This window comes from Armigeres subalbatus, chromosome 2, assembly GCF_024139115.2.
Source record: "Armigeres subalbatus isolate Guangzhou_Male chromosome 2, GZ_Asu_2, whole genome shotgun sequence".
In the NCBI taxonomy this organism is placed as follows: domain Eukaryota; kingdom Metazoa; phylum Arthropoda; class Insecta; order Diptera; family Culicidae; genus Armigeres; species Armigeres subalbatus.
This window is the reverse complement of record NC_085140.1, coordinates 392,954,394-392,981,483: the sequence shown is the minus strand read 5'-3', so window position 1 is coordinate 392,981,483 and position 27,090 is coordinate 392,954,394. Positions and strand designations below refer to the sequence as shown.

The window sequence follows — 27,090 nt, the reverse complement described above, 5'->3', positions numbered from 1 at the left end:
ATGCTTTCTGCCTCCAACGTTTCGATCCTTATTGGATCTTTTTCTTCCAATAAGGATCGAAACGTTGGAGAAAGAAAACATATAGTTGTTTTTCATTCACAATATAGACTGAAACGCCAAATAACCACCGATAAATGAAATTTTTACCTAAATTGGTATAAATAAAAGTTTTTATACGATTGACAGCCTGCATGATTTTACATATCGATACTCATAATTCAAGGAACGCTAATATGAATGATTTGCAGAACCAGGAGCATCTTACGTTGCTTCGACAGGAGTTATCTCAATCGATTAGAAAATACTGTGAAAACCCATTGCTTTGGTGTTACCCATTGGTCTTACCAATTTGATAAGCAAACTCATACGAACCGCATTTAGATTAAGCAAAGACAAACGAACTTACAAAAAACTTCTGACCATGCCTTGTTATAGTAAATATAGTTTGGTTAATCAAATAGACATTCTAAATCACTGGTGAAAATATCATTATCCTGTACCATGGCCAAGAATTATCGACAAAAACAAGTTTAAGTCTGATTCTCTATGATCAAAATCAGTTCGGTATCAGAATAAATGCATTTTAACAAACGATCTCATCTAAAGCAATATGTAATTGTATAAGCAACACCCCCCAAACCCCAAGTTATATAAATAGAAGCTTATGCAGTCAAAAGCTACAGTTGGTTTGCAAAAATGAAACTTCTAGCATTGTTTCTGTTCGCAGTTGTTGCTGTCTCGGCAGCTCCTCGTAAGTAGATTTAATTTGTACATACGTTAATGAATTAAACTAATTGTCCTTTAATTTCAAGACAATGACTACATTGAGCTAGCCAAAGGAGGACGCGTGGTTGGTGGAATCAATGCTTTGCCAAATGAGTTCCCAAGTATTGTGTCGGTTCAAAGGTTGATCCTTACCCTCTCGGCTCACATCTGCGGTGGTACCATCATCAATGGACGTTTCGTCTTGACCGCTGCTCATTGCATTACTGAATCCCCTGAGAATGCGCGCTTCGCCATCTGGGCTGGATCGCACGACATTACTGTTGCCGAAACTAACCGTCAGACCATTAACGTGGACGAAGCCATTGTGCACCCGGAATACCTCGGAGGAGTGAACCCATCGGACGTTGCAGTGATGCGTCTGTCCAGTTACCTAAACTTCAACGCCTTCGTTCAACCAGCCAATCTACAGCCAGCTGGCGTCACCGCACAACCTGGTCCGGCTACTCTCGCCGGATGGGGAAGCACTTCCTCCACTACCGTTCCATCGATGCCCGCTATTTTGCAAAAGGTCGTCAAACCCATCATTGATTACGATACTTGCACCGAAGCCAACGGAGGAGCAGGAAACAGCCCGCTGGGAGTTACCAACGTCTGCACTGGACCGCTAACTGGAGGAGTATCTGCTTGTTCCGGAGATTCCGGTGGCCCACTCTACACTATCACTGGCGGAGTGCAGACTCAGGTCGGTATTGTTTCTTGGGGATGGATGCCATGCGGATCGATTGGACGCCCTTCGGTCTATGTCGGTATTTCTCACTATCGTGATTGGATTGATGCCAATTCAGCGTAAAAGCTAATAAACTTGTATTTATCGCATTGAAACTTGTTAGTGTTCTTTATTTAGATTTCTAGATAGCATCGAGAAACTTAAAAAATCTCTGCGCAGGTGGCTGATTATTGTAAAAATTCAATCAAATCAAATCTAATCTATTTAAATAATGATAAAGCACGTTTAGCTTGAGTTGCGTTTAATGTCGCCAAACGTCAATCGTTTGCGTTAATCCTATGCTCTTTATTCGGAGTAACACCACAATTGAGGCCAAACCTACTCAATATCAGATAGAAATATGGCAATTCATTTTATGTCTTAAAATGTTGTCCTGTAGTGATTACGAATCACTTGTAACTAGAATTTGAACCCTGCCTTTTCATCTAGCATCCATAGTCCATTTTATTGGATGTCGCAACTAAGTTAAATGTGATCCTACAAAAAAAACTTATCAAAGTGAAAATCTCTTTGATAACCGTACCATACGTAGCGCGTCAATACGATGAAGTAGTAATCATATGATTATCGGATATTGTGAATTTCCCGAACATTACGCAGGTTATTCTGAACGATAAGCAACCACTTGCCTATCAACATATGGTAGCGCGGATTTTTGAAGATAACGGAAGCGTTTGAACTTTACCAAAATGTGCCTCTGACTATGAACTGCCTTAAATGTATAAATAGGTACAGCTCTACTCGATGAAGCCTACAGTAATTCGTCGAAAATGAAACTGTTGGTGCTTTTAGTTGGCTTGATCGCTGCTGTCTCTGCAGCGCCTAGTAAGTACTATTCATCCGTTCTGCGTTGCATCACATTCTATAAACTTAATTTATTTAAGGCAAGGACTACATTGAATTGGCCCGTGGAGGACGCGTGGTCGGTGGAATCAATGCCCTCCCAAATGAGTTTCCTAGCATTGTATCTGTCCAACGTTTGATTTTGACTCTATCGGCCCATATCTGCGGTGGTACCGTCATTAACCAGCGATGGGTCCTGACAGCTGCTCATTGTATCACTGAATCGCCTGAGAATGCTCGGTTCGCCATTTGGGCCGGTTCACATGATATCACCGTTACGGAAAGCGCCCGCCAGGTGGTAAACGTGGATATTTCTATCGTTCATCCAGAGTACCTTGGTGGAGTGAATCCATCGGATGTGGCCGTCATGCGTTTGGCTAGCTACTTAAACTTCAACAATTTCGTCCAACCAGCCAATCTGCAACCGGCAGGATCAACTGCTCAGCCCGGCCCAGCAACTCTGGCCGGATGGGGCAGCACCTCCACCACCAACAACCCATCGATGCCCGCCATCCTGCAGAAGGTTGTGAAACCAATCATTGATTACGATACTTGCGTCCAGGCCAATGGCGGCGAAGGAAACAGTCCCCTTGGAACAACCAACGTTTGCACTGGCCCTCTGACCGGAGGAATTTCGGCCTGCTCTGGAGATTCTGGCGGCCCACTGTACACCATTGCCAATGGTGTGCAGACCCAGGTCGGTATTGTATCCTGGGGATGGATGCCATGCGGTTCTATTGGACGCCCATCTGTTTATGTTGGTATTTCTCACTACCGCTCTTGGATCGATTCCAATTCTGTATTGTAAAATGTTTCTCAACCAATCAACTTGCAATAAATTTGATTTTTGTTTCTAGTTATGTTTGGTTTTTGTACTTTTTCCGTGTCATACATTTTTTTTTCTTGTCATACAGTCCCGAGATGTGCTGAGCTGATTTCTGATTATGCTACGAAAAATTTTTGGATAAGAGAGTCATATAAGCAATAATTTAGCTCGACGAATTCAAGACAAAATTTTCAAAACGACTTATCTGCTTTTGTAAACAAAGATTCAAACGACGATTTGACGAATCTGATAGCTCTCCCACGCAAACCAACACCATTAACAGGAAGCGGAAACCTTCACCTACCTATTGATGGTGTTGGTTTGCGTAGGAGAGTTATTAGATTCGTCAAACCGTCGATTGAATCTTTGTTTACAAAAGCAGATAAGTCGTTTTGAAAATTTTGTCTTGAATTGAAGTTTGTATGTAATGTGTGAGTGTGTGCTAATATGCATGGTTTGTGCACTCGTTGTTATGTTGTTTTCTATGAATACTCTAGTCGCATGGGTAGGAGTCTGCGAGTTTTTGGGATATTTTGAGATTCTTTGGAAAACTCTAATATTAAGAGTAAATCTGCCGTCCCAAACAGTTGTCTAATGTCTCTTTAACCAACTAAGCTACAAAGGACCTCCGTCGGCCTTTGCGACCTAGCGGCTACTTAGTGGGCTCGAGATTCCCAAATTGGACACATAGTCGACCGACATAGGCCAACTGAGGGTCGTGGGCTCGAATCCCATCGAAGGGAAAGTGGTTACCTCCAATACATTTTTCAAATCAATATCTTCCACATAATGTAGGGGAACGGTTTGGCACTTCATCTGTAAATTAATGTCCAAGTCGGGTGGTTTAATACCTGGAATATAGGCAATTAACTTTGATTGAACTATCCAATGCCATTTTTAGATGATGGTCCTTTGTCCTGGAAGTCACCAGAAGTATCCATCAGTGGATTTGAAAAAAAAAAACTAGAATTGATTGCTGGTAAGTCTAGTACAGTGGATTAAAATGTACTGTCTTGAACTGTAAATCTGTTGATGGTCACGTGTTGCATGTGTAACGGTCATGGAACACAAATCAGTAGCATGACAGAAAAAAGTCATGAGCTACCGTATGTCACAAATGAAACGAATGAAATATAATTTTGAAGGTGATGAATGCATCACCAATGGAGCAAAATATTTGAAAATAATACAGTTAATTATACGCTTACATCGCATTTTGTGCTTTTTTACGCGGATTGTGGGATTCATAAGTTTATTTTCCTATTTTCCGGGTGTTGGCCACCCGAAAAGAACAATAATTACAATATTATGAAAACTCGATTTGCATATACACAGCAAGTGAAAGATTCAAGAAAGCTGAACGCTAATTTATACAAAATGTTTTTTTCTTTCACGCGAGTAAAGCCACTAGAAATCGATTTCGTTGAGCCGTTTCTTACGTTTATTTTAAAATTCGCGTTCACGGATTATCGATATTGATTTATTAGTTTTTTTCGGCATGCATTTTTTTCAAAATCAATCAGGACCATTGGAAAAAAATCCAAGAAATATGACCATAACATGTGTCCTTGTCCTTTTCCGGGCAGCAGGGACTTATCCAAGTACGATCCCTCCCCAGGCCATCTGCGAGTTGTGAGGCTTGCCTAGGATGTGGTGGGGTTTGACAGTGGGCCCTGTTAAACCTCTATAAAAATCTGCATGTATCCGCAAGTAGGCCCCACCAAAGCGACCGTGTGCCGCTCAAAGCGCACAAGCCCAAGTCCTGGTGTTAGGTGGGACGCTAAACAGCCCTGACACGACGGCCATCCGACGAGACAGGAGGTTTGCGTAGGCCCAATAAGCCGCCTAGAAAACCAATCATTACGAACAATATAAGAGATAATGCGACTCGATATAATCGGCAAAGACCTAGGCGACGAATACAGGATCACGATTGGAAGCTTGGAACATGGAATTGCAAGTCGCTATGTTTCGCAGGTTGCGACAGGATGATCTACGATGAATTACATCCCCGCAACTTCGACGTCGTGGCGCTGCAGGAGATTTGCTGGACAGGACAGAAAGTGTGGAAAAGCGGGCATCGAGCGGCTACCTTCTACCAAAGCTGTGGCACCACCAAAGAGCTGGGAACCGGCTTCATAGTGCTGGGTAAGATGCGCCATCGTGTGATTGGGTGGCAGCCAATCAACGCAAGGATGTGCAAGCTGAGGATTAAATGCCGTTTCTTCAACTATAGCATCATCAACGTCCGCTGCCCACACGAAGGGAGACCCAACGACGAGAAAGAAGCGTTCTACGCACAGCTGGAGCAGACATACGATGGATGCCCACTGCGGGACGTCAAAATCGTCATCGGTGACATGAACGCACAGTTAGGAAGGGAGGAAATATATAGACTGGTCATCGGACCGGATAGTCTGCATACCGTATCGAATGACAACGGCCAACGATGCATAAACTTCGCAGCCTCCCGCGGAATGGTAGTCCGAAGCATCTTAAAAATATCCACACCGCAAAAATATCCACAAGGCCACAAGGAGATCACCTAACCAAGAAACGGAAAACCAAATCGACCACGTTCTAATCGATGGTAAAATCTTCTCCGACATCACGAACGTCCGCACTTACCGCAATGCGAATATTGAATCCGACCACTACCTCGTTGCAGTATGCCTGCGCCCAAAACTCTCGATGACGTACAACACGCATCGAAGTCGGACGCCGCGGCTTTACATTGGGCGGCTACAAGACGGTAGGCTAGCCCAAGAATACGCGCAGCAGCTGGAAGTGGCACTCCCAACGGAAGAGCAGCTAGGCGCAGCATCTCTTGAAGATGACTGGAGAGATATTCGATCCGCCATTGGACGCACCGCAACCGCTGCACTTGGCATGGTGCCCCCGGATCAGAGAAACGACTGGTATGACGGCGAATGTGAGCAGTTAGTAGAAGAGAAGAATGCAGCGAGATTGCTGCAACACCGCACGAGGGCGAACAAGGCACGATATAGGTGGGCGCGGAACAGACAAAACTCGATTTTCCGGAGGAAAAATCGCTAGCAGGAAGATCGAGACCGTGAATAGACGGAACAACTGTACCGCGCTAATAACACACGAAAGTTCTATGAGAAGTTAAACCGTTCACGTAAGGGTCACGTACCACAGCCTGATATGTGTAAGGAAAAAAACGAGAACCTTCTTACGAACGAGCGTGAGGTGATCCAAAGATGGCGGCAACACTACGAAGAACACCTGACTGGCGATGTGGCCGAGGATGTGGCAGACGAAGATGGCGGTATGGTGATGGACCTGGGAGAACGCGCGCAGGACATAGTTTTACCTGCTCCGGATCTCCAAGAAATCCAGGAGGAGATTGGCCGGCTGAAGAACAACAAAGTCCCTGGGGTCGACCTTCTACCAGGAGAGCTATTTAAACACGGTGGTGAGGCACTGGCTAGAGCGCTGCACTGGGTCATTACCAAGATTTGGGAGGAGGAAGTTTTGCCGCAGGAGTGGATGGGAGGTGTCATGTGTCCCATCTACAAATAAGGCGATAACCTGGATTGTAACAACTACCGCGCAATCACATTGCTGAACGCCGCCTACAAGGTACTCTCCCAAATTTTATGCCGTCGACTAGCACCAATTGCAAGGGAGTTCGTAGAGAAGTACCAGGCGCGTTTTATGAGCGAACGCTTCAACACGGACCAGGTGTTCGCCATTCGCCAAGTACTGCAGAAATGCCGCGAATACAACGTACCCATACATCATCTATTCATCGACTTCAAAGCCGCATATGATACAATCGATCGGGACCAGCTATGGTAGCTAATGCACGAACACGGATTTCCGGATAAACTGACACGGTTGATCAAAGCGACGATGGATCGGGTGATGTGCGTAGTTCGAGTTTCAGGGGCATTTTCGAGTCCCTTCGAAACCCGCAGAGGGTTACGGCAAGGTGATGGTCTTTCGTGTCTGCTATTCAACATCGTACAATTTTCAATAAGTCCGTCCAGCTATTTGGCTTCGCCGACGACGTAGATATTATGGGACGTAACTTTAGGAAGATGGAGGAAGCCTACATCAGACTGAAGAGGGAAACCAAGCGGATCGGACTAGTCATCAACACGTCGAAGACGAAGTACAAGATAAGAAGAGGTTCAAGAGAAGACAATGTGAGCCACCCACCGCGAGTTTGCATCGGTGGTGACGAAATCGAGGTGGTAGAAGAATTTGTGTACTTGGGCGCACTGGTGACTGCCGAAAATGATACCAGCATAGAAATTCGGAGACGCATAGTGGCTGGAAATCGTACGTACTTTGGACTCCGCAAGACGCTCCGATCGAATAGAGTTCGTCGCCGTACCAAACTGACAATCTACAAAACGCTCATTAGACCGGTAGTCCTCTACGGACACGAGACCTGGACGATGCTCGTGGAGGACCAACGCGCACTTGGAGTTTTTGAAAGGAAAGTGCTGCGTACTATCTATGGTGGGATGCAGATGACGGACGGTACATGGAGGAGGCGAATGAACCACGAGTTGCATGAGCTGCTGGGAGAACCATCCATCGTTCACACCGCGAAAATCGGACGACTACGGTGGGCCGGGCACGTAGCCAGAAAGTCGGATAGTAACCCGGTTAAAATGGTTCTCGACAACGATCCGACGGGCACAAGAAGGCGAGGTGCGCAGCGGGCAAGGTGGATCGATCAGGTGGAAGATGACTTGCGGACCCTCCGTAGACTGCGTGGTTGGCGACGTGTAGCCTTGGACCGAGACGAATGGAGAAGACTCTTATATACGGCACAGGCCACTTCGGCCTTAGTCTGAATAATTAAATATTTATATGCCCGCCAATGTATGAATATGTATTTTGTGTGACAAGTATAATGGATACACTATGCCCAGGGAGTCAAGAATGTTTCCCACTCGAAAACATCCTGATCAACTCGTCATCTCCTGATTGGAAATCCTACGTCTTTGCACGCAAGGATAAGTGGAGACCCATCCCCTCCTGACAGATTTTTTTGGCTACAATGCTGGTGAGCTACGTAGAGCAAAATATTTAAAAAGGAAATTTCTTGCACACAATCAGTTCAAATTTCATTGAAAACATATTTAATGATAAATTATTACTGAGCATCTTAGAGGAAATGTTACAGAGTTAAAAGACTTCACTATTCCATTTACTTCCAATATGATACAATTAAGGGAACACATCAATAGTTTCAATAGTCTGCACAAGATTTGGAGTAATAACGTCGAGAATCCAGTTGATGTGAGGCGAAATAAGAGTATGCATCGACGGTCCGCTACCGCACGGGCTAACCGTCCAGGATGGTATCGCTATCAAATTGAAGGCTTGCTGCTCTGTAGCAATAATGACTGGACCACCGGAATCCCCGACGCAGGTTCCAGCGCCATCAGCACCGTTATCAGTACAGATGGTATCAGTTGTCAGATAAGCAGCCAGATAACCGAGTCGTTGGTAACATTGTTCGTTTGACAGTATTGGAACGGTGGCGGCCTTCACAGTGAGCGTTTCAAAACTGATTATGTTTCAATATATTTTTATGACTTCATCCATACCTGTAAACCATTTGCTCGCCATCCTGCTACGTCGTACGAAGATAATCCATAACCGACAATTGTGGCCTCGTTAGATGGAAGCGGCTGTCCATCCCAAATTGTAATGGGTTGTACGTTGTCACTGAAAACCAGTGGTTTCTTGAGCAAAACCTATGGTAGAAGAAACCGAATAAAATGAAACAAGTGCATTGTCCACTCAATTACGGACGAGAACACACCAACGCCAAATCATTTCCTTTCTGTCCCTGGACATAAGCCGGGCTGGTTTGAACCAGCTGGATGGTGCGGGCTTGGCGTAGGCCACAAACAACCAATATACGAGCGATATCTAGGCCGAAAATGCAATGAGCGGAAGTGAGCAGCCAGTTCTGATTTACGACCGTTCCCCCGCACAACCAGCTCCATTGGCCGTTATCTACTGGCGGTCCCGTATTTCTCTGACGGATGGAACAAATGAAGGGAATTGCACCGATGGTGATGCTGTAGCCACCGACGATCCGAAAAGCCGTTGAAGTAGCATTGGGCTCATCTGTACGAGGAATAATCTGGCAATTCTCTAAAGGGAGGGACAGAGTATCTGACATGGATACTTACCTGATGTCGTCGCTGCCGAGTAAAAGAAAAGCAAACCAAAAAGAAGAACAATGAATGAACGGTTCATGATTGGGCTGTCGGACGATCGGTTGTCGAATGTTGTCAAAGGGTGGCATATGACTAGCGTGATTTACAACGGATATATCAACTGGTTACAGTGAACCTTTGTTCTGGATATGAATAGGCTCCGAACGGCAATTGAAAGTGGAACGGTTGCATCACTGCATCATCCACTGAGAGCATTGAGAATGGCACAGGCATCAGATAGCACACAATTAGCTTCAGAAATTGCGAAACCTCAGATAACATAGTCGATAAAGGTACGTAAAATACCAATCAGAGAAGTCCTGGGTTCGATTCTCTGACTTCTCGATTGAAATTTTGGGTTAGAAAACAATAGTGCTTTTCGCACAACATACGCGTTTCTGCATTGGTTATTGGAAATTGACAACTTGGAAGTATATTTTACAAAACATGACTAGGCTATTTATATTACAAGCTATGTCACATGGTATGGACTAACTACCTAGATGCCATAGTTAATACATCTAATTTTCATTGGTGTGATGTTTTATGTCAAGTACTGTACATGTTTGTAAAACGTATGTATCGCAATCTAAATATCCTATAAGTTGGGAGTCGGCATGAGTAAGTGAGCTTGCAAATGCCTGGAAGATAATGCAACCTGAGGTGGTTAATAGAAGTGGCATTGATTTATCGGAGAAACGGTTGAGGCTGATGGGAATGACGTTGGCCGCTTCTGGAGTTGTGGTTGGTAGCACTTGCACGGACTACTTATCGTGATTTAATGTTGATTGTTCAGACATAATAGGTGTGCGTTTGTCATCAGATTGATATGGATTATATTGTGATTAGCTACCACTAAAATACATAAAGCAATAATATATTGTATGAGATGAGGTACATATTTTATTATTCATGATCTTTTAGAATGAATTGTGGTTCTCTCGGAATTAGTTAAAAAGAAGTTGTAATCAGCTAACTTTATATAACATATAAACATGTATTTCAATTGTTATAGTTAATTATTATAATAGTCATTTGTTCGAATGTTTCACACGTTTTACGTCTTGAAAACATTTATAACGTTTTGAAGTTTGAAACTGCCTCAATAATTTACTTGTGGTATTTGGTTACCCGTGTTGATCAATGAATTGCCCGTGTTGGTGGGAACATACGGTACTGGCTTGTACTTCAATTCTTCCGAACTATCGTCGTGGCTGTTACTGGACGAAGACCATTTGGCGTCCGATTGAAGAAGCTGCGATTGAACTCATTTTATTCTTGGCATCCCAATCTAACTGAGTCATTTAACTTACCCGTATAAGATCATCCTTACTGAGCTGCTTTAAATTGTTTTCGGAAATTATGTCTTGGCGGTATGCAGGGGTGCTTTCTTTAAGAGGAGGAAAAATGTACTTCACGGAACCGCTGAATGGAAAATCACCACTTACCAATTTTGGCAATTAGGACGAATGCCACCAACAGCAGCAGTGCCATGCGAAGCGCACTTGTTGTAGTTTTCATTTTAATTGGACTAGTCTCGTTGCGTCTTGCTGGGAGATGCTACCAGAACGTAATGGCTAAGCGATTGTGTCTGACGTTAGCTTTTAATATTTCTATAACGAAGAGATTCTGCTTCGCGGTGCAGTTTTTTTTTGCGATCTTTCACTCAGTTCTGGACGGTTGCAAAGATGATAACGAGGTGCACAATGGTTTTACTATGGGTCATAATATCACGACTTTGATCTCAATGGAATAGAACAATTTTGACTTCCACGTACGTGAGAATGTATTAAAGGCATTACGGTTGGCGTAAATTTAAACAGGCGATTTTTGATAATTTTACGAAATTTAATCGAAGTTGGGTTCTTTAAAAGGATTGGTCAATATTTATATAATTTAGGGTTGCACTGTTAAACATTGTGTCGGTTCGTTTTGCTCCTGCAACACAAAAATAAGTTAAATTTATTTTGTTTTTTTCATACTCATTTTTTATAACGTGCGATATACGAGATGAAGAATCAGAACAGAAACCCTATAACATATTTGTTACGATGTTTTGAATTTGTTACTATACCCCTTTCAACCTTTATTTCATAGTCAGAGGCCATGTTTATTTTTCATAAGCTACTCTCCTATTCTGTATGTTCTTTGGGAATCCACGCATTTTTTAGTTGAAATACAAACATTTACCAGAAACTCTGAGAATGATACAACAAAACCTGCCAAAACCATATATGGTTGAGAGTAAAAGGGTTCTTTCGAAGATTCTATTTTCGGCCATTTGCGAGACATTGTGCACTGTTCACGACATAATTCAAGATTTCGCGAAATAATGGGAAATGGGTCATCAAATTATAGAGCGTCAGCTGTTTTCGTTTTATTCCCTATATTTATATTTTCGAAATTGTTCTTATCATTGCTTGTTTTTATTATGGGTTAGTACTTATACTTATGCATGCTGATGATGTTCTTAATACGCAATTGATGAGGATGCACGTGGAGTAGGGAGAAGTTATTCTTCGACGGCAATATATATTCCTGCCCGTAGCCACAATTACTCATTCACAATCCAATCGAATAATTTGATTTTTTGATATTCAGATATCAACAATGTTTGAACAGTCATGAATTTGTTTGGAATGCGGATGAGTAATAAACGTTAAGGACGGAAGATGGGATGCGGCCCAAATAGACTTCCTAACCCAGTTTAAAATAATAATAATAATAATTATGATAATGATGATGAATTGAATCACATTCTGCATTTGAAATCATTCGGGCAGTATTTTGTATTATTTCAGTCACAATAGATGGCAGTGTGAGTGTTTTGCGACAAGCTAACCAGGTGCAACGGTCATGGTCGCCATAGTCTAGACCACATTGTTGGAGATAGCCGAAGGCTTAGCCCGAACAAAATCGAGTAGCAGCTCGGAGGAGTTGGATTCGCTGGAGTTTGAGTTCGATTCGGAACTGATGCTCCTGTTATCAATGCTGCGGATCTTTGGAATGATATTGTTCGCCTCCTCGCTGGAAATACTGCTTGATTCGGAGGAAAAACGTGCGTTGTGATTTAGCTCCTGCAAAACGTAAGAAAATGAGATTCATATTCAGATGGATTTCCCAGATTATGATTGTTACCTGAATCATTGTTCCTCGAATGCTGCGGGCATTGGCCTCTTGGAAGGCTCTGGCCAAGTCACGGTTTATTTGCTCCAACGGAGTATTGCCAACGCGAATATAGACAGGGACGTATCCGGCTTTCTTGGGTAGATCCTGATACTTGGAAACGGGCTTGGAATCTGGAATTATTCGAATCAATATTATTGTGCAATAGTGAAAACGGAAAATCCACTCTTTCCCCGGACACTGAAATATAACCCAAAGCACGTTTTTTAAGTTTTGCGGCTCAGATATGGCGTTTTATTGAAGTCTCTCGGTCAGTACAGAAATATGTAACGGAAAAACATTAAAAAAAACTATTTGTTAACGTCTTGTCTAACTGTGGGTAACTGCATCTTGCTGGTAGCTCCGGTTACCGAACACCTTCCCTCTGTCGTAGATTTGTCCATGGTGGACCTAGTTAAGGTTTGGCATTTTCATTCGCTTTTCGTAGTTCAGCTAGTAGTGCTGCACGCACTTCATCCGACGCCGAGATCGATGCCGAGTGGGATGTTGAATTGCTTGAAGTGTTGACGCCCAATCCATGGTCGGCCTGCAACGCCTGGAAGATAACAAGCTTTGTGTTAGTTTGGCTTTGGTACCAGCACGGGTGACAGATCAAACCTTGGCAAGTTCCGCTCGGCTGATGCGCAAAACCGGTTCGTTGAAAGCGGCAGCCAAAGCGGGGTTGATATCGGCCAGTGGCTCATCACCGTACCGGATGTATACCGGGACGTAGCCTTTTTTCGGTTCCAGGACCTGGTACTTGGGCGCGGCAACTGAAAATTTGGAATAACGACAGAGAGAAAACGGTTAAAGAAGGATCAACTGAAACCGACTGAAAGAGAATAGTGCTTACATTCAGGATGCCAGAGAGGTGATGACTATGTACAGTACAGGATGTGCAGACATGCAGCCGTGCTTGTAGGATAAGTTGCACACTATGTCGATGATTTGAAAACTTTGATGATACACATGCATTTGAAAAAAAAGATACATAAACGAGACATGCAAATAAACTGAGCTTAATTTGAATTAAAGGAGCTGGGGCAATGGTTAAATAACTTTTTACACAAACAGCATGCATTAATTGTTTGTAGTTATCTGGTAAAAGATAGATAGAAGATGATCAAAGAATATGTGTAGTGTAATGCAACAGATAGGTGTGAAATTGAGTATTGTAAATTGTAATGAGTTTGTGAAGTTGGTCTGATTTATTGTAAATATGATGATGCAATATGTGTATTAATGTTATGTGTTATTTTGTATTTTATTTTAAATATTCATTAAGTGCATAGCATTAAGTTCTATAAATAATTAGTGAAATATAAATACTCAATCGGCATAAATACAACTTTATATTAATGCAAATATAAGGGAAATGACATTTCAAATGTCTGCTTCTTCTTCTTCTTCTTATTGGTATTACATCCCCACACTGGGACAGAGCCGCCTCGCAGCTTAGTGTTCATTAGGCACTTCCACAGTTGTTAACCGCGAGGTTTCTAAGCCAGGTTACCATTTTTGCATTCGTATCATGAGGCTAGCACGATGATACTTTTATGCCCAGGGAAGTCGAAACAATTTCCAATCTGAAAATTGGCTAGACCGGCACCGGAAATCGAACCCAGCCACCCTCAGCGCGTCTTACCGCACGGCTATGGAGGGCCTCTTCAAATGTATTTTAGTTAAAATTGTTCTCTGCTTGTGTAAATCGGCTCACATGAGTAGCAAGCGCATACAAGCTTCTATCTTGAAACTGTTGAGAACCGAAGCTATGGATCCACAGCTCTGGAAAAGGATGCTGGTCATGATAATAATATTAAGAAAAGTCCACGAAACGAACAAGCGAACAAAAATGTCCAAAATGGAGCAGAAAGATCGATTTAAGGGCTATAGACTCGACATCGACAACAAGCGAAGGAACCCTTTGGGAAGTCTAATTTTGAACCGTGTGAATTTTGAATTCATCCACGCTTGTTAGAATTTTAAGCTGCACTATGTCGGAGTGATAGGAAAAACGCCCAAACTGGAGAATTCGGAACGGTGGACTTCATCGTAAAAACTTTACCATGTAGGAAATATGGCTCTAAATCTTAGCCTAACATGCTGTGGTTGAGCATATTTATTGTAGTAAATTTTCATATATTGAAGTTCTAACCAAAACTATGCCACTTGCTTAATTTTGTTTATTCCGCCAAGTAGTCCAGAACAACAATAATTATGCACAATCTTTTATTTAAGCCATCATAAGTCGCGAGCAAAAATATTCGGCAAATTTTCTTAATCTCAGCTCTGATGGTGGATGCTTATTCAGCCCATGATAGGTTGAGGCCCTCCTTAGACTGGCGGTAAGATGTGCGGCCATTAAGCAAGACCATGATGATGGTGGTTGGGTTCGGTTCTCGGTGCCGGTCTAGGCAATTTTCGGTATGGGCATAAAAGTATCATCGTGTTAGCTTCATGCTATACGAATGCAAAAATGGTAACATGGCTTAGAAACCTCGCGGGTAACTGTGGAAGTGCTGAATGAGAACCCTAAGCAGCGAGGCGGCAATGTCCTAGTGGGGGATGTAATGCCAATAAGATGAAGGTGAAGAAGACGGTTGGTGCATTATCTATATAAACAAAAATGAATTTAGGTATCCTTCCTGACGATTTAACTCACGAACGGGTGGACCGATTTGAAATATTTTTTCCCCAATCGATTTGTTTTGAGGTTCGCATGGTTTGTATATACAAAAAGTTAGTGAATTTAACGGGGAAAGGTAAAAAACCATTAGAATACATTTATGGGTCAGTTGCTAAGGAAAGCAAAACAATCACACGGAAATTGATCTAGAGTGCGGTGCTGCAAACAGTTCAGTATGTGACATTTGCAACATAAACACCCGGGCAAAGCTGGGTACATTTCGCTAGTTCACTATAAAATCGTTTGTAAAAGTCGTAAGGCCGGTTTCAAATGAACATCGTATGGTCGTAATTTAACAACGAGGGCTCCTATTATTGTTCCAATAAGTTTTGGATAATCGTGTCACTATACTAATAAAAATTGTGAAATTAATATGAATGCTTCAATAGTTTAGTCCGTTCATCTAATGTGCGAAAATAAGTCCATTCATAAAACTATTTGGCAAAAGAAAAACTCTGGCATAGTCTGCCTGCTTGAACAGCTGCTAAAAAATGAGTAACAATCTCGCGCTTAGTTTCATAGGGGCGTAACTGTATTGATCGATTTTTCTTAATCAATTTAATATTTTGTAGTAACTCATTTGTTTCAAAAGCTACAACCGTGATTACTGATTCTGATGCAAGATACAATCATCCTTTATCAATTCAAACCATTAAATCATCGACAAACTAGCACAATTCGGTACAATAATAAAAAGAAAACATCGACGAAGAGAAATCGATCAATACAGTTACGCCCCTATGAAACTAAGCGCGAGAAATGATTTTTCCCGCATGTTTATTGCGTTGCTCATATGGTGGCAGCTCACGTCGATTATTCCAAAGAAAACGCCATTATTTTTTACCGGCGCGCTGCTACAATTGTCTAACTGAAATAATTTTAGTGCCATAGTCTGTAGGTGGTTTGTGGGGTTAATTCCCATCTCCCCAATTTGGTAGGAGAAAAATTCCATGCAAACCTTTATACATTTGAAATATTTCATCTGCGCCTATGAGTCGATATCGAGTCATAGAAAATCGACTCATGGAGTTTTGACTGTAAATGCATAGTTTTGACTGACCTAAAATACAGGGAACCCCATACCAATTGATAAGAGCACATACATGACGGGTGTTGGAGTTGAGGATCATACTCACAACAACCCCAACGATCAAGATGTAGTATGATGTAATGTGCCATCAGAGGGTGGGACACGGTGATCAGTTTAGCATTTCTAGCAACTTGCCATTTTACACACACAAAAGAGCTAGAAATCGTAGCGAACACCTTCTTACATAATTGGTACCAAAACCAGGAAATCTTTCTGGTACCATTTATAGGAAACCCTCCTTGGGATCTATTTAATTACTTTAATAAAGTGATTTCTATAAAGAAATTTAAAAAAATCTTAAGAAGAAATTTTCCTGGGAAATATCTTCTCTTGGAATTCTGGAAAATGTGTTCTCCAATGAATCTAAGTTATTCCATCTACATTCTACAAGCATTCTGAGAAACTCCGCCAGTCATTCTTTCTGCCGATGTTTTGGGGAATTATTTTTTCAATCATTTTACACAATTACTCCTCTAAGAATTCTGGGGAATTGCTCTCCCCACTCCAGATGTTCTGGAAAGTTGCTTCATCCAGAATTCTGGGACCTCTTTCTTTTTTTAGTTCTGAGAAAATCCTCCCTCAGGAAATCTGCGAAAGAAAGATTTTGGGAAGGTTATATTACAATAATGCAGGGTTATTCCTTCTCTAGGAGTTCTGGGGAAGGAAGGAATCTTCCGCTCGGCTCGTCTCAGTAGCATTCAGAGCGTCTCTAAAAATACGGGGGAATTGCTTCCCTAGGAATTTAAGGACTTACCGCTTCAGGAATTATGGGGAATTCTCCCTCCAAAAAATTTAAAGAGCTTCGACCTACCCTTCACCCTTTTCAAGGAAATCTCCCACCAGATATTTTGGGGAAATTATTCTTTAGGATATCTTGGAACTCGTTCTACAAGAATTGTGGAATATTCTTGCTTCAGGATTTTTGGAGAAAATCTCCTTCAGAAACTCTGGAAAATTCCTTCTTCAAGAATTTCCTCTATAGAAATACTCGTTCAGGAATTTTGGGGAGTTGACCCACCAGAAGATCAAGGCAAATCCTCTGGCACGAATTATGGTGAATCCTTCCCATCTAACTTAACAGGAATTTCTTTTTCAGGATCTACTCCGTGGATCTCTGACAACTGATTCCCCACAGTTCCCCTATCACGAATTATGACGTATGCTAGAGGAATTCGTTCAACTGAAATTCTGAAAAGTTCTTTCTACAAAAATTCCTGTGATATTCTCATCAAAGAATTCTGAACGGTTTTATTCTTCCAGATTATTCATTCACCCCAAGATCTTTTTATTGAGGAGTTTGAGACATCCTTATTCAGAAGTTCTGAGGAATAAATAATATATTTCTCAGAATTTATGAATGGAAAACTTCTGGAAAAAAAACCTTAGCAGTTTCTGAAAATTCATGCGTGAATTCTCTCTTCTGTCCTTTTTTGATGGCATTACATCCACCATTTCAAAAATTGCCGCATTGCAGATTGGTGTTCATTAAGATCTTCCACAGTTGTTAACTGCAAGGTTTCTAAGTCGATTTCCCCTTTTGTGAATGGCAACAAAATAAAATTTCCATATAAAATTAGACATTTTCCATAAAAAAAATCAGAAATTTCCCATAAAAAATCAGGAAACTGCCAATAAAGAAATCATAGTATAAGCAATAACAAATATAATAAAATCCCCAAATAATGCAATATTTCCATAAACAATTAAGATTTTTCCTTGAAACAAAAATAAATTATCACTTTTAAAAGAATTTTCTATTAAGAAATCAAAGTTACCCATTGAAAGAAATTTAAAATTCCCATAAAATTTTTTTTTCCTAAAAAAATAAAAAATTTTCCACATAATAATTATTAAAGACCAAAAAGAGAAAGAACATATCCATAAAAATAGAAAATGCGATAAAATTAATTGAATTTTCCATGAAAAAACGCTTTTAACGAACATATGAACATTTTCATTTTTTATTGTTCTTAATTGATTTTTTAAAAAAGTTTTAAATTTTTTGTGAAGAAAAATATAATTTGTTGACAACTTTGTTATTGTTTGTTGCTAATATAGATTTATTTTATAGAAATTTTATTTTTTGAAATAGAAAATTTTAATTCCTGTGTGGAATTTTTTTTATAATTGCAATTTTTGGTTTACAAAAATGCTAATATATATTTTTTTTTGTGGTATAGTCTTAATTGTTTATGGAATTTTCTGCATAATTTAGGGAAATTTTATAGTTATATATTGCTTTTTTATGTGGTAATTTTCAATTTTTTTATGGTTCACTTCTAATTTTCTAGAGGAAGTTTTAATTTTAGTCTTATTGCATTCCTGTGTCTACAATGTGAATTTTCCGAGGAAATTCTGAACAATTTTCTGAGGAAATTCCGAAAAATTTCCGAGGAAATTTTAAAGAATTTTCCAAGGAAATCCTAAAGAATTTTCCAAGGAAATTTGAAAGAATTTTCCGAGGAAATTCTAAAGAATTTTCCTAGGAAATTCTAAAGAATTTTCCTAGGAAATTCTAAAGAATTTTCCTAGAAAATTCTAAAGAATTTTCCTAGGAAATTCTAAAGAATTTTCCTAGAAAATTCTAAAGAATTTTCCGAGGAAATTCTAAAGAATTTTCCGAGGAAATTCTAAAGAATTTTCCGAGGAAATTCTAAAGAATTTTCCGAGGAAATTCTAAAGAATTTTCCGAGGAAATTCTAAAGAATTTTCCGAGGAAATTCTAAAGAATTTTCCGAGGAAATTCTAAAGAATTTTCAAGGAAATTCTAAAGAATTTTCCAGGAAATTCTAAGGAATTTTCCGAGGAAATTCTAAAGAATTTTCCGAGGAAATTCTAAAGAATTTTCCTAGGAAATTCTAGAGAATTTTCCGAGGAAATTCTAAAGAATTTTCCGAGGAAATTCTAAAGAATTTTCCGAGGAAATTCTAAAGAATTTTCCGAGGAAATTCTAAAGAATTTTTCGAGGAAATTGTAAAGAATTTTCCGAGGAAATTCTGAAGAATTTCCCTAAGAAATTCTAAGGAATTTCCCTAGGAGATTCTAAAGATTTTTTCGAGGAAATTCTAAAGAATTTTCAGAGGAAACTTTTAACAATTTTCCGAAGAATTCCAAAAAAAAATCCAAGGAAATTTTAAAGATTTTTCCGAGGAAATTCTAAAGAATTTTCCGATGAAATGAAATTGATGAAATTCTAAAGAATTTTCCGAGGAAATTCTAAAGAATTTTCCGAGGAAATTGTAAAGAACTTTCCGAGGAAATTCTAAAGAATTTTCAGAGGAAACTCTTAAAAATTTTCCGAGGAATTTCTAAAAAAATTTCCGAAGAAATTTTAAAGAATTTTCGGAGGAAATTTTATAAAAATTTCCGAGGAATTTCTGTAGAATTTTCCGAGGAAATTCTGAAGAATCTTCCGAGGAAATTCTGAAGCATCTTTCGAGGAAGTTCTGAAGAATTTTCCGAGGAAATTCAGAAGAATTTTCCGAGGAAATTCAGAAGAATTTTCCGAGGAAATTCAGAAGAATTTTCCGAGGAAATCCTGAAGAATTTTTCGAGGAATTTCTGAAGAATTTTCCGAAGAATTTCTGAAGAATTTTCCGAAGAAATTCTTAAGAATTTTCCGAGGAATTTCTAAAGAATTTTCCAAAAAAATTCCAAAGAATTTTCCGATGAAATTTTAAAGAATTTTTCGAGGAAATTCTGAACAATTTTCCGAGGAAATTCCAAAAAAAATTCCAAGGAAATTTTAAAGAATTTTCCGAGGAAATTCTTAAGAATTTTCCGAGGAAATTCTGAAGAATATTCTTTGGAAGTTCTGAAGAATTTTCCGATGAAATTCTGAAGAATTTTCCGATGAAATTCTGAAGAATTTTCCGAGGAAATTCTGAAGAATTTTCCGAGGAAATTCTAAAGAATTTTCCGAGGAAATTATAAGAAGGATTTCCTCTGGAAATTCCGAAGAATTTTCTTTGGAAATTCAGAAGAATTTTAAAGAATTCCCCTTGGAAATTTTAAAGAATTTCCCTTGGAAATGTTGAAGAATTTCCTTTGGAAATTCAAAAAAAAAAAATCCTCGGAAATTCTGAAGAATTTCATCTTGGAAATTCAAAAAAAAATCCCATGGAAATTCCGTAAAATGTATCGTGGAAATTACGATATTTCCCGTGGAAATTCCGTAGAATTTCCCATGGTGGAAATTTCTGGTGAAAATTTAGAAGAATTTCCTTTGGAAATTTCGAAGAATTACCCTTAGAAATTCCAAAGAATTGCCCGTGGAAATTCCGAAGAATTTCACGTGGAAATAATGAAGAGTTTCCCGTGGAAACTCCAAAGATTTTTTTTTCTAAAGAATTCCCAGTGGAAATCCCAAAGAAATACCCGTTGAAGAATTTCCCTTGGAATATATCATTCTGAAGCACTTACATACTGTGGAAATTCTGGATAGCTTACGGTGGAAATGCCGAATAATTTTCCATGGAATTTTCGAAGAAAGAATTCTCGTGGAAAGTTTAGAAAAAAATCGAAAAAGAAATTTTAGTGAAATTTTTTACGAATTTTTCGTGGAGATACGAAATTTTTTTGAAGAATTTCCCAAAAAAACCCAGAAGAATATCACGAGAAAATTGCGAGGAATTTCCAGTAAAAATCTAATTAGTTTCTAGTGATGATTGCGTAAGCAAGTCTTGAAGGAATTTTGAATTATATTCTATGGAAATTCCGATGATATTCCGGTGCGAATTCTCAAAAGTTGCCCGTGAATGTTCCAAATAGTTTTCCCTGGAAATTTTGAAGAATTTTCCGGGAAATTTCCGAAAAGTTTTCCTGATAATTCTGAAGAATTTCTGGTGGAAAATTCGAAGCTATTCACATGAATTCTAAAGTATTTATTTCTTGTAGAAATTCTGACAAATATCCGAAAAATTTTCTGTGGAAATGTTGAATAACTCCAGTAGCAATTTAGAAGATTTTCACGTGGAAATTCATATGATTTTTCCATTAAAATTCCGAAGAGCTTCCCGTAAAAATGACTAAGCGCTTCCTGCGAATTTTTTGAAGAATTTCAGTACCCATTAGAGATTAACGCATTCTTGTCCCAAGACCCATTGTAAACCTTAATAACAGTATCGCCAAAACACAAAGCAATTAAAAGAATAACAAATAAATATTGGCAAATAAACGTAATTTCCATAGCTTAGATATGTTAGCACTGACATTTTCAGCGTTTCACACCTCCACTATTGCATCGTAGTGTGATCGATGACGAGATGAAATGGATACCGTGCCGTGTAAAACTGCGTTATTTATTCCGTTCATCACCCGACCCGTTGACACCATATCATTTACATGTCAGTTCCACTTATTCCTAGCACTGAAAATGCGAGAACATAATATGGAGATGTCCGTTCAAGTACCTACCAACACAATCACCAAGGGTCGACCGGTAAAAGAAAGGCAAAAAATTGGCCAATCATTCAAGAGAAGAACGATCGATAAAATCAGTAGGGTAGTTGATCTAATTTCTGACTGATGATTAGGAAGCGATTTTTTTTAATTCGTTTGGCAATTTAGGCATACATAGATTCGTATGCTTCCGGAGACGAGCCAACCTCGGGCTAAAAGTCTCCTTTATAAAGACACATTAAAAAAAATATTCGTATGCTTAAAGAATCTATTGTTGAGTCATATATACGAAAATTCGTGCTTAGAATGAATCGACACTAAAGCCAACTATTTATCAGACAGCCCAAATAATGAGAATCAATCAAAACATAATATAAGACTCCACTTCACACCATTTCCTCTGTTATGCCAGGTCCCTGCTGGCGTCCTTTTTGTTTTTATTAAAGAGGGTGTTTATTCAGGCAGCACAATGTAGGCTGGATGGGTATGTGCAATCGTGCAGAGCGAGCCCCAGTGTGTACTCAATCACCACCCGAAATGTGCTGTACTTAAGCTGACACGAACGATGTGTCGCTGGCAGAAGAAAAAATCTCGCATTACAGGTTCCAGCTGATGGAACTTCCTGAATGAATCATGCGCTAATATGCGAGGGCTTCTTTCCGATTGAGCTATTAAAGCTCTGCTGCAAAGCGGATGGTGAAGCGAATAATATACGTGAGGTTGAGACATGGGAAGATGTGCGATTTACGATTCCGTTTCGACCTCTGATGTGATGAGTTTTTTTTCCTCTGATCCGATGCGACGTGTTCGAGCAGCATCAGCAACAAACTGACTGACTGGACGAAACTTGTTTCATTTGGTGAATCTTATTATTCTCGGTTTTTTTTTTGCTTCACTTCACCTGACGATTTTATAGTAAATTAGATGTGATATAAGGGAAGCGACTGCCATCACGGGTCATAAATCTAAGCTTCAAAATAATTCTTTGTTCTGAGACGGAAATGATAATCTTAAACAATGTTTCTGTTTTCGGAGATGAGCTTGATTTCGAATTTAGTTTTGTTTTTTCTACTTTTATTGTTCGTTAAACTGTTTCCTGTCGAGTGACCCCCACCGATGCCAGGAAGACTACGTTTGGACAAACTCATATTTACATGGGCTAAGAAAGGTGGTGGCAGTGTAGTTAATATTCGAAGGGAAACGTGACCAGACATTCTTCGTCTTACAATATGGGGTTGCCGTAGAAGAATTACAACAAATAACAATTATTATACTCTTACTGCCAAATTCATTTTATAGAAGAAACCCAATATTGTACTCCTGGTCATTTTCGCATCAAAATTTTGGTTTGATTATAGGTATCTTTCTAAGGTGATGTCCTTTTGTGGTCAAAGTTAATAGTGATCAAACAGACTTTGCGCCCCGTCTAATGCAACTTGTTGCGAAGAAACCTATTATAAATTATCGTTTGGCTATTTTTCCTTATCTTTTATGCACACATACACACAATTTGCCGAACTGAGTCGATTGGGCCTCCGAGCCTCCCATAAAAAGTTAGTGTTGGAGTGAAACCATAGTCATTCAGTGCAACTTTTTTGTACGAAAATCCCGAACTTGAAAAGAAAAACAGAGAACAAATGACACGAGATTCATATATAGATATACTAGCTGTATGTACCCGGTCTAGTACGGGATTAAAAGTCGATTTTGTAATTCAAGTTGCCAATGCTGAACAATCGACTGTTGTTCCTCTGTGTTCGCAAATATCCGATGGAAAATGACTCCTAATGCGAGGTCGAATTATTCAACAATCGTCTCATTATTCTGCATTGTAGTTATACAGCATATATAAATTGCCAATCATCGAACTGAAATGATGATGACTTCATCATTTTCTGAGAAAATGATTTCATAAATTCTCCTGTGCCAGAGCTGTCAATCTGCAACTGATGTTCGTTGCAAGTAGCCAATCGAGCAATAAATAATCCTTCTCTGGAATTCTCTCGAACCCGATAACCATCAAATATACGTCATCGACCGGAATATCGTCTTTCAAGTTTACTGCCATCGGGCAACAATGAAGCTGCGATTCAATTCCCTTACCAGTTCTCAACGTAGATATATGTACAGAGCGGCATATACTTTGTAGAACATCCCGAAGAAAGGGAATCGTCGCAGGTACACATTACATTCACTAACTAAAGCAAACTAGACCAGATCCATTTCCTGTGCTCAGTTGCTGTCCTGTGCTCCCCATCGTTTTCAACTATACCACAAGTTTTATTCAAGTTCAAGAACGACGTGAATTGGAAAGCATAAGATGGCATAGACTAGAAGAAGTGCAATGTGAGCACATTTATTCAAGTATCAATGGCTCACATAAGCGATTAACTTTTTTCAACATAAAGGGGAATTATTCTACGAAGTTCCAATGAAACGATATAGGTAGTGGAAATACTTTTTCAAATCTTTTTCAAACATGATTTTTTATAGTTTGATTTTTAATGGCCGCTTATTTTAATAAAACATCATGTTGAGGGCAAGCTTCGCTCCAGAATGGGTGTAGTTCCATAGAACCAATCTGAAAATGTGTATGCCATCCCTATGTTGGTTGTCTGGATCTGAGAAGTTTTGGATCAACATCCTTCGCATCTCAGAGCACGCCGTCTCGCGTCAACAGCATGAGTAGGACTAATAATATGCCAATCGCTGAATCCAGCCATCCGTTGCTGCTAGCGATATGTGCCGCAGAGTGTTGGCAAGGCGAAGGTGAAGGTTGAACATCGGCGTGCATGACCCGGCCTGAGCATGCGGGAATAGTGAGGAAGTTGCTTCATATCCATATCGTCAGCGAATCGAACATCAACAATCCACGTTGCGATAAGATGGACTAACACACTGGAAGGCGGTGGTGATGTTGGAAGTAGCAATATCAGTAACGAGTCAATTGATTTTGAAGTACACAAGAAGACATGTTTATTGTTCGCGGTGATTGACTCTGTGATTGTAGCTGAAGAAAATCACATTATGTCTGTATTCCATACGATTGGCTTATGTCGTTTTCGGTTATTGCTGGGTCGAACCTAGTTCTTCACCGGATCCGCTCTAACTGCTGTCAAAACGTTCGGTTATTCGTTCAGGTTGGATCGCGATCCGCACCAGATCCGACCCAAAATGAATGAGGTTCGCTCTGCCGATTTATCGCGATCCAACCTAGGTTCACCAATACATTCGAACACAAACTGTCAAACTGGTGTTTATGTTTACGCTAAAGGAAAATGAAAACGTAAAAGATACGGATGGGTATTTGATTTTGTTTGTTTCATTTGTTAAATTTATCAATTTTGTTGCTGTTTTCCACGCAAAAATGGATTATTTTAATTTTGTGCTGTCTTCAAGCTTCTTTGATGGTGAATCGCATTCCGATATCGACATATTTTTCGCTGATTACCTCCATTATAAACAAAATGAGGGTTGAAAATTTGGTTGAAAATGTGATTTATAAAATGCAGTGACGAGAAGGTAGCTGCTATTTATTCACTATTACATTGTGTATTTGAACCTATACTTTAGGTATAATTGCTCTATCAATGGGAAAATAGCGTACCAGAGTATCTGCCGCTATGAAGTTATTTATACCAAAATGTTCATACCATTATTTTATTCATTATTGCAGTTCTGTGCATAATTTGTTCAAGGTTATGGATTTGAAGAACATAAACATAATGTATTAACCCTGACATTAACCATTTATAAGGCTTTGGCAACTATATTGACATGAACAAATTTATTGTATTTATTTATAAATGATTATTCATAAATATATTCAAATGTTTATTTAGGAACAATTTTTATACGAATGAAGCATAATTTTTAAGTGGAAGAAGGGTTTTTACTTGTAATTCATTAAAAAACCGACAAAGACATATTTTATCCCATTGATATTTATTATGTTGAATCTCCTGTTTAGATTATGTAGTGAAAAATGATTTGCCTCTCTTGTATATTTGGTTTTTGCAGTTCTGACGAAATCGCAATTTATCCCAAATGGTCCCCTCTTGGGGGAAAAACAGCAACAACAAAAAATGCAAAAAGACAAATAGAATGCTGTTTAACTCTTGTGCGATTTGATTATTTGTTTTAAAATAAAAGGCCCCAAATCTCAATTGCTTTCATATTTTTTTGTTCTGTTCCATTTCAATGACATAATTGATAATTCAAATCTACTGTAACACAATCACTGTTACCCAAAAAGCCATATAGAATCAGCATAATAGTTTATCGGGAAACACGGATTGGCATAAATTTCACGGCAATCCACATTGCCGTCGTCATTCATCACAAGCTCCTAATCACATTAATTTATTGATGGATTAATAGTCATTTTAGTCATTAAACAATTAACAGAAGAAACGTCTGATTTCCCCCATAATTCATAAAACAAGAAAAAAAGAACACTAATAACAAAATTCAGTATCTAAAATATGTCTGTTTCTGCCAGCTGATAAAAGTGCGAATTGAAAACAAAACAGATGATAGGGATTAAGTTCTCACTAATACCATCATACTGACTCGATCCCGATTCGTTTTTCGTTCGGTTATTCAGAGTCGGGGTCGGACCTGACCCAGGTTTAAAACCGAAAACGACATTAGACTTTTGGATGTAGGAAGCGAAAGAGTGTATCTGACATTTTGATACATTTTGTTTTTTTTTTTCTTCTTCTTATTGGCATTACATCCCCACACTGGAACAGAGCCGCCTCGCAGCTTAGTGTTCATTAAGCACTTCCACAGTTATTACCTGCGAGGTTTCTAAGCCAAGTTACCATTTTTGCATTCGTATATCATGAGGCTAACACGACGATACTTTTATGCCCAGGGAAGTCGAGACAATTTCCAATCCGAAAATTGTCTAGACTGGCACCGGGAATCGAACCCAGCCACCCTCAGCATGGTCTTGCTTTGTAGCCGCGCGTCTTACCGCACGGCTAAGGAGGGCCCCATTTTGTATATCTGTACCTTCATTTATAACTACCTTAATTTGACATCCAGTAAATTCATTTACACATAACTTATTCAGGAAGAAAATAGTAAAATCGCAAATATGTCTTATACAATTCTTATCAATTTAACATTGCGTTCTTTTTTATTCTTACTGCATCGGGACATTTATTTTATTTCAATGCGAAATCCTTAGGCGACTTCTGGTGTTGAGGCGCTTAGGGAAGATCTATAAATTTCGTAACGCTTAAAGGGGGATGGGGGTTGCCTCACCCATACAAACTATGCAGATACTCCATACCAAAAGTGTGATGCGTAATTAATGGATCTTCCCTTATTGCTTTGCCATCC

At 39.5% G+C, this 27,090-nt stretch overlaps 4 protein-coding genes across 5 annotated transcripts in view; 1 reads left to right on the top strand and 3 right to left on the bottom strand.

Annotated features, from left to right (window-relative positions):
- The first annotated feature begins 687 nt into the window (after positions 1-687).
- Positions 688-3,216, top strand: LOC134210210 (transmembrane protease serine 9-like). The gene is made up of 4 exons (XM_062686253.1): positions 688-751; positions 813-1,547; positions 2,243-2,338; positions 2,398-3,216. The coding sequence occupies exons 1-4, from the start codon at positions 697-699 to the stop codon at positions 3,162-3,164; spliced, it is 1,653 nt and encodes a 550-aa protein (XP_062542237.1). The 5' UTR covers positions 688-696; the 3' UTR covers positions 3,165-3,216.
- Positions 3,217-8,336: 5,120 nt separating this feature from the next.
- On the bottom strand, positions 8,337-9,607 carry LOC134217398 (chymotrypsin B-like). Its single transcript, XM_062696145.1, has 4 exons — positions 9,371-9,607; positions 8,995-9,305; positions 8,777-8,926; positions 8,337-8,714 (listed from the first exon to the last, which is right to left on the bottom strand). The coding sequence occupies exons 1-4, from the start codon at positions 9,435-9,437 to the stop codon at positions 8,394-8,396; spliced, it is 849 nt and encodes a 282-aa protein (XP_062552129.1). The 5' UTR covers positions 9,438-9,607; the 3' UTR covers positions 8,337-8,393.
- Positions 9,608-10,370: 763 nt separating this feature from the next.
- Positions 10,371-11,004, bottom strand: LOC134217397 (uncharacterized). The gene is made up of 3 exons (XM_062696144.1): positions 10,846-11,004; positions 10,711-10,787; positions 10,371-10,652 (listed from the first exon to the last, which is right to left on the bottom strand). Exons 1-3 carry the CDS (start codon positions 10,916-10,918, stop codon positions 10,500-10,502), a joined length of 303 nt encoding a protein of 100 aa, XP_062552128.1. The 5' UTR covers positions 10,919-11,004; the 3' UTR covers positions 10,371-10,499.
- Positions 11,005-11,766: 762 nt separating this feature from the next.
- LOC134213206 (uncharacterized) overlaps positions 11,767-27,090 on the bottom strand; it is a 41,503-nt gene continuing 26,179 nt past the window's right edge. Inside the window, exons 2-3 of one of the 2 annotated variants that reach the window (XM_062691922.1) lie at positions 12,536-12,696; positions 11,767-12,474 (exon numbers count right to left, since the gene is read on the bottom strand). In XM_062691922.1, coding sequence (XP_062547906.1) covers positions 12,268-12,474; positions 12,536-12,696 — 368 coding nt within the window. In that variant the 3' untranslated portion in view covers positions 11,767-12,267. Of the gene's footprint in view, positions 12,475-12,535; positions 12,697-12,771; positions 13,119-13,180; positions 13,336-27,090 lie in introns of those variants that run through there. The other variant, XM_062691923.1, reaches the window with a different exon arrangement.

Coding starts and splice junctions, on each gene's coding strand:
- LOC134217398 (XM_062696145.1), bottom strand. CDS start 9,437: ATGAACCGTTCATTCATTGTTCTTCTTTTTGGTTTGCTTTTCTTTTAC. Junction 8,927..8,994: donor AAGGAAATGATTTGGCGTTG/GTGTGTTCTCGT, acceptor CTTCTACCATAG/GTTTTGCTCAAGAAACCACT. Junction 8,715..8,776: donor GGCGAGCAAATGGTTTACAG/GTATGGATGAAG, acceptor CTCACTGTGAAG/GCCGCCACCGTTCCAATACT.
- LOC134210210 (XM_062686253.1), top strand. CDS start 697: ATGAAACTTCTAGCATTGTTTCTGTTCGCAGTTGTTGCTGTCTCGGCA. Junction 752..812: donor TGCTGTCTCGGCAGCTCCTC/GTAAGTAGATTT, acceptor TTTAATTTCAAG/ACAATGACTACATTGAGCTA. Junction 1,548..2,242: donor TGTCGGTATTTCTCACTATC/GTGATTGGATTG, acceptor ATGTATAAATAG/GTACAGCTCTACTCGATGAA.
- LOC134217397 (XM_062696144.1), bottom strand. CDS start 10,918: ATGAAAACTACAACAAGTGCGCTTCGCATGGCACTGCTGCTGTTGGTG. Junction 10,788..10,845: donor CGTCCTAATTGCCAAAATTG/GTAAGTGGTGAT, acceptor CTCCTCTTAAAG/AAAGCACCCCTGCATACCGC. Junction 10,653..10,710: donor GTAAGGATGATCTTATACGG/GTAAGTTAAATG, acceptor GTTCAATCGCAG/CTTCTTCAATCGGACGCCAA.